Source organism: Pinus tabuliformis, chromosome 3_2 (genome assembly GCF_031772625.1).
Source record: "Pinus tabuliformis cultivar Carrire ecotype Pingquan chromosome 3_2, CPIR1, whole genome shotgun sequence".
Classification (NCBI taxonomy): domain Eukaryota; kingdom Viridiplantae; phylum Streptophyta; class Pinopsida; order Pinales; family Pinaceae; genus Pinus; species Pinus tabuliformis.
Window position 1 is genome coordinate 1,041,705,009 of NC_142302.1, and position 10,687 is coordinate 1,041,715,695.

General features: G+C 39.3%; 1 protein-coding gene across 1 annotated transcript; it reads right to left on the reverse strand.

Annotated features, from left to right (window-relative positions):
- Positions 1-437: 437 nt before the first annotated feature.
- LOC149184154 (uncharacterized) lies at positions 438-1,064 on the reverse strand. The gene has a single exon (XM_089415243.1). The coding sequence runs from the start codon at positions 1,062-1,064 to the stop codon at positions 438-440; it is 627 nt and encodes a 208-aa protein (XP_089271369.1).
- Positions 1,065-10,687: the final 9,623 nt, after the last annotated feature.

Sequence of the window (10,687 nt, forward strand, 5' to 3'; positions counted from 1 at the left end):
ATTTTCTCTTCTTCTGCTTCATTTTCAAGCGGGTTTTCCACTTCCATCTGAGATGCCAGTTCTGTTTCTGTTGACTTCTCCTCCGATTTTTCTCTATTGGTTTTGCTTATAGTTGTTCCTTTTCCTTTCTCCTCTCCAGCTATTTCCATTGGGGTATTTTCCGGATCCTCATCATCTTCCAGGTTTACTTCATATTCTTCATCTTCGCTCTGCAGTACCTGAAATTTGTTCTGATTTCTTGTTTGACTGGGTTGCTTTTGAGGTTGGGTCTTTGGTCCCTCTTTATTCTGTCTCCTCTTCCTGACTACCTGCTGAAATCCTCTCTCCGGATCCTCCATTCTCCCAGTGGTTCTTTGTTGATCCGCTTGACTTTTCTTGCTCTCTTCCTCTTTATTCAGTGGGCATTGCCTGTATAAGTGGCCATACTCATGACAGATTCAGCATCGGAAAGGGATGTGTTCGTAATCAATTGGCTGCTTCCAGATTTCATCATGATACTCTACCTCAACATTTTCCGGGAGGGGATCTGCCAGATTTATGTAAACACAGATTCTCACATAAGCATTATATTTACCTCTTTTCGTAGCCTCTGCAATTTTGACAAAACTCCCAATCGTGTTGCCTATTCCCTCCAAAATTTCAGGGTCCCAGAACTCATCAGGAAGCCCAAACAATCTGACCCAGACTGATGCATCAAGCATTTTTTCCTTTTCAGGGTTGTATCTCTCTTCCCAATATTTCATGAACAGGCCAGCATTGTTCAAGAAATATGGACCCTCCTCAAAGATCCTGTTCTTGTCCTTCAGATTGGAAAAGATTGCTGTGAAGAAACCTTGAGCTCCAAGCTTGAGATCTACCTGCCCCTTAGGTCTCCATCTCTGGTCAATCCATCTGTAGAGTTCCCGCTCAGAAGGCCAATACCCAACGAATCGACATATTAGGGCATGGTCTCTCATGTAACAGTTGTATTCCTCCAATTTGTTGTGGGGAACAACATACCTTGGCTGTTTCTGAGCCCTCGGTAGGCATTTCCCTCTCATTCTTTTCTGCCACAGGTTGCCCATTACTGGGGCATGATTTTCCCTCTCAGTGTGCTGCTCCCCTCCCGTGCTTGTCTCTCCTATTACCACATTTTTGAAGGAGGGGATCTCTCCCCCCCCCTTGGCTCTCCCATTTCGCTCAGGGCGATATCAGATGTTTAGAATCTCTTTAGCCGTTGAGAACGTCTAAACCAACCCGTGCCTGCAATCTGGGATTCACTGTCCCAGCAGGTCTGCGCGCTCTAACCTCTGTCAATACCTGTCTGCACCTCTGTCACCGTTGCCTGCTATCGCAAACCCTAGCGCTCATCGCCATATAAACTCTCCCTCGATCTGGTCTCTACAAGTTAACCCTATTGTTGCCTCCATCTCTCATGATTGCTCATCGTCTTACTCATCATTCTCCTCGAGCTTGTGACCTATTGGCTCTTGCGTTATCTCTCATGTTATCCCTCCTTCTTTCTCTCTCGATATTTCCTCCTCACCCTCTTCCTTGTCAGACTATTTGCTTTCAACATCCTGAATCTCTCCCTCTTTGTAGTCGATCAGGGAAAATGATCCCTCTGTGACTCCTATGCCTGCTGAAAGGGATCCTCCTCCTTATCCTTTCATTGCTACAAGTGGTTCAAACCCCGTTGTTGTCGATTTATCCATCATCTACCCCGCTTCATGCGATGTCTCTTTTAGATGTGACACTTTGTTCTCCATTGTTGGTGGCTCTGTGGTTGGCCCAGTATCTTCGAACCCCTACTCTTCTCCCTTTGTGGTTTTTGTCAGTTCTAACTCTTGTCCCCTCACTCCCATCATCGATTGCAATGTGTCACCTCACATTTTCTCTTGCTTGATTGCCTCCTCCCTACATTCTGATTCCCTAGACTTGGTATCCTCTAATCTAGTTCCAATTTCTTCTCCTTATTTTTATTTGTTTTCACCCTCCTTTGTGAGCGTAACCCCTCCCACTGTTGCTAGCACCCCACATTTGTCATTTCTCCCTTTACCGTTCCCTATAACCCTAATTGGTGATCATGCTTTTTCCCCTTCATCTAATAATAAAGTAGTTAATCTCTCTAGTTTTGTTCTAGATAGATGTGTTTGTAATATTTTAGAAAAATGATTAAATTTCGCTATTTCTCCCAAAAGAATCCCTATTGAGGATATCATATGCTATATGGAATTTGGTATCAAAGATTTACCAGACAACACTAAAGAAGTTAAAGATTGCAATGTTATCCTTGGAAGGGCTAAATTTCCTAAAAGCAATATTAATAGACTTGAGTCGATTCCTTGAGGGCTCTCAATAATAACTCTGACATTGTCATCCTTAAAGCTTATAAAGGTGGAGTTGTTGTTGTCTTGAAGAAAGTTGATTATGATAACAAATGCTAGACCACCTTAACAATAGTGGGAGTATAAGACACTTAACAAGAATCCTCTTAAGAGGATCTCCAAAAAATCGCTAATAATATCAAGTCTCATAGTGCCCTTAACCATATTAGTAAGAAGATGGTTGAGAGCAATCCCCTCACCCCAAGAATCTATGCCGTCCCTAAGATTTATAATGAGGGGGTACCTTTGAGACCCATCGTTAATACTATAGGTGGGCCTATTTATCTTCTTACTAAGCATTTGGCTCAAAAGCTTAAAATCCTTGTGGGCCTCACTAGCTCCTTTGTTAAGGATTCTTATTCATTTATCAATGATATTAAAGACATCAAGCTTGCTCCCTCTAATATTTTACTGAGCTTTGATGTCATTTTTCTTTCATGAAAATCCCCACTAATAAGACCATTGATATTATTAATTGTATATCAAATGCTAACAAAGCTAAGTTAGTCGAGATGTGCCTGGATTCCACTTTCTTTAGTTTTTCAGGTGAATTCTATGAGCAAACTTGTGGGGTTGCTATGAGCTCTCCTCTCTCCCCTGTAGTGGCAAATATTTTCTTGGAGGACTTTGAGGCCAAGGCCTTGACCTCTTCACCATTTTGTATTAATCTATGGAAAAGGTTTATTGATGATACTTTTATTATTTGGCAGCATTGTCATGACAAGTTATGATTATTCAAGCAACATCTTAATGATCAGTTTGACTTTATCAAGTTTACCATAGAGATCAAGGTTAATGACAACTTTCTATTCTTGAATGTCCTTATCTCCAAGAATAACAATGGTTCTATTTCGCACCAACTGTTTTCTAAAAAGTATCACATTGAACAATACTTGATGTCGAGTCCCATCATCATTCGACCCAAAATTTTGGTGTGTTGAACACCCTATCCATCTGTGCATCAAAGATTTATAATGAGAACCACCTTAATGAGGAAAGGGACCACCTCCTTGAAGTTTTTGTGAAAAATGGTTATAAGAAACACCAACGCATCAAGGCCTTCTAAAAATCTAGCAAGGGTACTAGATCGAAGAATGGCTTTAGTGGTCCTATTTCTAGTGGTAAAGTTCCCTTTATCCAGGGAACCACAGATAAGATTACTCACATTTTAAGAAAGAATCATTTTTTTGCTACTTTCAAACCTTTGAGAACCATTCGTAGTATCCCAAGGTTGATCTTACATAAATTACATAGAGTCGATCTTGTTCTTCATCTCTAGCTAAGCATGTAGAGAAAACCAAACACTAGATTTACATTGAAAACTACCAGGTCCTTGTCAAAATTGGGCACTGTCATCATAGGAAATTCAAAGAAGCCATTAAGATCGAAAAAAGTTCAAACAATCTAAATAGAGATAATGGTTAGAAAATTAGTAAAAACTAGATTCCCACCCTTACTTCAAGATTTGCTTCCTCCTGAAACCCTCTCTTTCTTTTTCTGTTTCTTGATTTCATTTATTTTTATTAAAACTAATCATTTATTTTTTTTTATTTTTTTCCCTACCCCTCCTTTCCTCTTTATATTTTGTTTTTTGGTTGATTCTGAAGTCTCCTTTTAGAATTACGCCATAAGTTTTATTTTTATTATTTTCTATTTTTAAAAATAAAATAAATATATATATTATTTGATTTTTTTTCCTTGCTAGTATTATTAATTTATATTTTATTATTAATTTTCTTCTTAAGACTTTTAATAATATTATTCTTTATATTTTTCTTGCTAGTATTATTAATTTATATTTTATTATTAATTTTCTTGTGAAGCCTTTTAATAATATTATTCTTTATTTTCTTTGGAAACCTTTTAATAATATTATTATTTATATTTCTTACTCGTATTATTAATTTATATCCCATTCTTAATTCTCTTTCGAAGCCTTTTAATAATATCATTCTTTATAATTTATGTTTAGTTATTTATATTAATATATTTATTAGTGGTTTGTCCCCTCCTAATTTAACCTTACCTTAATAGTATAATATAAAATTTTTAATATATTTTGAATTACTATAATATAACAATAATACACATAAGACTTAATAACAATAATACACATAAGACTTAATATAAGTTAATAATATATTAATATTTAAGTTAATAATATATTAATATTTTGATATAAGTCAGTAATATATTAATATTTTGACATATATATTTTTTAAAATATTACATATAACTATAATATTATATTAATATTTGTATAATATATATATATATATATGGGGTTAAGAGTTGTCTTTTTTTTCTTTTCTTTTCTTTTTTTCTTTTTCTCTTTTTTTCTTTTTCTTTTCTTTTCTTCTTTTTTTTCTTCTTCTTTTTTTTTCCTTTTCTTTTTTTTTACTTCTTCTTCTTTTTTTTTTTTTTTTTTACAAAATATTTTTGCATAGAGGCAGCAGCCTCGAGAAGTCTAGCCCAAAGAGGCGGCATGCTCACATTACATAGCCGAAAATTGACCAAAAAGACTTGCTGATGACTGAATAGAAGAACTTCTAAGACCAAGACCATGACTAGTGCATAGAAACAGAATACAACATTGTAAAAAACTGTATACTGACCAGAGGACCAAAACGGATAGTCTGGGTTTATACATATGAACAGGGAAGCGCTGCCCAAGTCAAAGTTGTAATCTGATTCATAAAGCAACTGTACCCTTAACTTTGAACAATAGGGAAACAAAAACCAAAGAACAAAGACCAGTTTAAGCTTCATGGGTGGTGGAAGGCGATTCTTCAACGATTCGACACCCATAATTGAAGGGGTCATCATCTTCAGAGGGATGGCCCTCTTTGCCTGAAGAACCGCCACCAGTTGGGACACTCGAACCAGCTTGAGTTTGAATATCCTGGGTAGCAGTACCACCTGGAACCTTATTCTTCTTGTTGTAAAGCTGAGAAGTGCCAGGCGAATCTTCTGCCCTCATCTCCATAGTCACTCCTGGAGTAGCAGCCACCAAACCAACCGTACCCTCGCGCAGCTCAATAGTGACAGAAGCAATGAAAGAGTGATTACTGAGAGTGCAGGGGAATTGAAAACGAGTAGTGTGAGCGTGAGAGTTGTGAGAACTCGACGCTAAATCATTCTGCCCTCGACCTCGTCCACGACCGCTCCTGGTAGCAGGATAGCGATCAGAGCTGAAGCCCGAAGAGTAAGAAGAGGAGTCCGTGGTTAAGGAGGAGGGCTAGCGGATGGCTCGCCCATGGGAGCTTCCCCTTTTGCAGCCCATTCTTTGGCGCAGTTTAGGCATGTTGATAAGAGCAGAAGGAGCAGAACTGTGCAGGCCGGGGGAGACTGAAAGGGGCAGAGCAACCGCACGCAGAGGAGCGCTGAGAGTGACAGAGGACAAGCGACACTTAAAGTTGCAGGAAGGACTTTGGAAAGCAAGAAATCCCAGCTGAGAATCAACACCGCAATCCTGAGCACAACAATTTCTTGGTCTTACCCAAGAGCAGAGCGCTGCGGCAACGAGGAAGCAATACATTCGCAGGGGAGGAGCAATGAGGAATTGGAAGAGTGCCATAACATATGAACAAGAAGGCTGGTGTGAAGGGGCGAGCTGCATTAACGCAGCATTGAAGGAGTTTGCAGAGAGTTTAAAGGCAAGCAGCAAGCAAGGCCAGATGGCGATGGGAGTGAGCCACGCGCCAGGCCACCCCGCCGCCTTCGTACCGTAACCAGTACTACACATCTGCATCCGGGAAGAGTTGTCTTTTTGGATGTAAGGAAACAAGTTAATAACCCAAGACTTTGAGGCATTTAGCAAGAGTGAAAACCTACCCCCTTACGAACCATTAGTGAGTAATTCTAAGCGATGTGGTTTTCCTTGAATAATGAGTGAGCCTGAATTCACGGATAACAACTAGTGATGGTTGTACCACTACTGATTTGACAACTGAGTTATGATAAATTTTCCCACTGTTATATATATATATCCCTTTCAATTTTATAAAGTCTTAAGTTTTTATTGATTGGTTTTCTTTATTTATATGGTTTTATTTAATATATTTTTTGATTTGATTTTTTTGAATACTTATGACCTAACATTTGTCAGTGGATTCTTTATCTTCTCTTCTTCTTCTTTTTTGAAATTTTCACCTAACATATCTCACTTTTTTTTTCACTGAGACTAGATCAAATTTTTCATTAGTGTCCCGATGACGAGTCACACATGCTGGCTTAAAACGTCGACTCAAAAATACATTATGATAGATTTAGAAGAATCATATCAAAATTGATCCAAGATATGTATAATACTATTACGTTGAAATGAACTTAATGACTTAAGATTTGCATGATACTAAATGTTAAAATTGCCTAAGACTCACACCCATCCTCAAATGCTTATTTGTGTATCTGGAGAACTTGAAGGTGAACCTTGGTAGATCCCTTGACACACCATCATCTTTATTTTTAAAACAAGATCACTTTTACTAGTTGTAAAGATTTTCATCTTGTGTTAAGTGTAATTTTTCTATTAAACTTTGCTTGTTGGAATCTAAACCCAACTCTTGATCCTTACAAGTGGTATAACTTAACGATAAAACACATAACTAGAAAGGAGAAAGTATTAATTTTTGTAGCATCGGATGTGTTCTAGCCTTGAAATTTTGTGGAGAGGCTATAATACATGAGATATCCAAAACCCATAAATTGTTTCTGGAAATGACACCTAGAAGTGATTTAATTAGATTATTAACCAATTTTTTAATGTTTCCTAAGTTTAAGCTTAGGAAAACTAGTTAATTAATCAATATTAACTAAGTCAAGGTGAGAATCATCTAGAAACTCACACGGATCAACTCCAAGATGATCCTAGACATCGATTATGTTTTAATCTTGGTCATTGGTGCTCCAACAGAGGATTATAAGAGGAGATCGATGTGGTGATGGAGAAGACATTTTGAGCAGTTTGATTTCCAGAGTAGCAATAGTTAGTTGCCGGAGAGAGAGCTAGTGAGATAAAGCAGTGAGAGAGAGGCAGAGACAGTGAAGCTGGAGGAAAGTTTCCAGATCTAGCGAGTGCATTTGTAGAGAGGCAAGAGAGCCACATAGAGGTTGATGTTAAGGCAATGCAGTAGCCTCTAGAGGCAAAGTCGATTTGCTGGGAGAGATTAACGTTTTCAGTTCTAGAGGCCGGGAAGGAGTCCCAGAGTGCCAGATAAGCATCTTTCTAGTCAGCAGAAGGAAAAACAACTTCATTAGAGACCAGTGCAAGGCTAGACGTCCATCCAACTATGTAGAGTAGCGTAGAGGCTCAGAGGGCCGAAATTCTGAAGGCAAGTTGTGTCGGGAGATTGCCTGTGGGGTGAGGAAAATTCCTCTCCAAATTTTTGCCAGTATTTCTCTATAGGATCGCCAGTTTTGGCATCCATTTGTACTCATATTTTTTCACTACTTCATAATAATAAAACCCTCAGCTGCTGCACCGATTTTCCCAAGTTAGGTTTTTTTCCGAGGACTTTTGTCAAAAAAAAATTGTGTTATTTTATGTGTGTGTTGACATTTCTTCCAACGTTTATTCTTCTGCAATTTTATTTGTGTAGGTTACAATGTGATTTAGTTAGTATTTGTTGTAGCAAACAGTAAATAATTTGTTAAATTAAATTAACAATTAGGAGAATAATTTCCAATTGTTGCAATAGGATTCCCGTTTGAAATTTCACATGGTATCAGAGCAAGGTTGATCAGTGGGAGAGCTCAGAGGCGAAGAAAGAAGGAATTTCGTTGTTCAGTGTGAGCAACAGATCGAAATTCCTAGGGGTAACACAATCACTTTTCCAAGAGGCCGAGTTACTTGAGGAGATTCGATTTTTCTAAGTGAGGGACGGAAAAAATTCGATCTCTCCAGATTTAGTGATTCCAAAGGCAGAGGGAGCAGCTCAGTATTTTCGTGGAGTAGATCTCTAGCTGGACACAATGGTTTTTGTAGCAGTTTGCCAAAGCAGAGCCAATGTCGGGTGGGAGGAAGAAGAGGCACACACAAAGGGAAAATTTTCCTCACGGAACTTCTAGTCTCAAGAAGTTCAATTTTTCCTTGTAGATCAATAGTTGTTGTGAGCAGATCTTCTCACTCCAAAAGGGAGTGCAAATAACAAAGCAATAATTGAGAAGAAGGAAGAAGGAGGTTTTCAACATTTTTGTTGAGATGGCCACTGCTCGGCTTCGTGATCAGGACAGGTTGGATGGAACTTCCAACTATGTCATCTGGAAGGCAAGGACGTCCTTCCTTCTAGATGAGTTTAGCCTGAAAACCTATATCGATGCAGTGGTGCCAATTCCCACATATGTAGATCAGCTAAAAGAATACAAGTAGGAGATGGCATGGGCTAAGAGGTTGATCCTAGACGAAGTCAGGGATCATATTGTCTCACATATAGTGGGCAAAGGAATGACCAAAGAGATGTGGGAGACCCTCTCCATGCTATACCAGGGTACTTTCGAGCAACAGAAGATGTACTTAGAGGAGAAGCTGAGATACATCAAGATGCAGAAAGGGGAAGGCATAGACCCCTTCCACACAAGGGTTCAGGAGGTTTGGGACCAATTGTCAGTTTGTGGGGCAACGCCTCAACCCACAGAGCTAGTGTGATTGGCATTCAACAGTGTCTCAGAGGAGTGGCAAGTATTTGTCCAAAGTATCTTGAGTAGAGATACCTTGTCAAGGTGGGACACGATGTGGGTAGATTTGCAGCAGGAGGAGTTGAGACGATCTCTATTAAAGAGCTTCTTCAGTGGCAACAACAACAGATAGAAGTAGGTGAACGAGGAGGAGAATGTGGTCCTCACATCTAAGGTTCCCAGTCAGGGACAGGGGGAGCAAAGGGAGAAGAAGAAGGACCTGTTAAAGGCCAAGTGCTTTAGATGTGGTAAGCTTGATCACTACAATACCCGTGTGTCCTCTCAGGAAGAAGAACAAGGAGGAGAAGCAAGCAGCTTCAACAGAGATCGATAGGCTTTCCTCTAGGCTAGAGGAAGACTTCGCCATGTTTACTGACATACCTCCAGGAGTGAGGTGGGGTGACTTGATGTTGTAGCCCCAGAGAAATACAAATGGGCAAGGTCCTTGAGGATTCCACCTCACAGATCATTACTTGGCTACAAGGGGCCCACAATATTCAGTAATAGGATGGATCAATGACAGTTGATGCAGTCAGATGCCAAAATGACAGTTGCAGAGACTAGTAGCAGTTAGATGCTAGGGAGCGCAATACAGTGTTGGCAGCAGTGCAGTTGACACAGTGCAGAGTCAACAACAGAGCAAATTCTTCAATGAGAGTGCAGATACTAGCAACAGTCAGAGACTCGAGTGACAGATGCATTATACTGATCACAATTGATTGAACATTTTGGATGTTTTTCAGTTGCAAATGTTGTAGTTGCAGCAACAACAGATGAGAGGGAGTTGCAGTGCAGGTGTAATGTTGGCTACAATATGGCATTTTCAATAGCAACATATATACAAGGTATATCAGAGTTGTGTAGTGGTTGGTGGGCAATATGGCCATACATCAACAATGTGACAGGAGATGATGCAGAGATAGGGTGCTGTTGTAGGGGGTATAGTAGCATTAGAACACATTCCTCTCTAAGATGGAGTATTAGTTTTTGTAACATCATATGTCTTCTGGCCTTGAAATTTTGGGGAGAGGCTAGAATACATGAGATATCCCAAACCCAGAAATCGTTTCTGTAAATTCCGCCTAAAAGTGACTTAATTATATTATTAACTAATTTTTTAATGTTTCCTAAGTCTAAACTTAGGAAAACTGGTTAATTAATCAATGTTAATTAAGTCAAGACGAGAATCATCTAGAAACTCACATGGATTGACTCCAAGATGATCCTAGACATCGATTATGTTTTAATATTGGTTGTTGGTGCTCCAACAGAGGATGATAAGGGGAGATTAATGTGGTAATGGAGAAGACATTTTGAACAGTTCGATTTCATGAGCAGATCTATTTCCACAGTAGCAACAGTTAGTCACCAGAGAGAGAGCTAGTGAGATTGAAGCAGTGAGAGAGGGGCAAAGACAATGAAGTTGGAGGAAGGTTTCCAGATCCGGTGAGTGCATTTGCAAAGAGGCAAGAGAGCCACAGAGAGGTTGACACTAGGGCAACACAATAACCTCTAGAGATAAAGTCGATTTGCTGGGAGAGATTGAATTTTTCAGTTCTAGAGGTCGGGAAGGAGTCCCATAGTGCCGGAGAAGCATCTTTCTAGTCAACAGAAGGCAGAACGATTTCATCAGAGTCCAGTCCAAG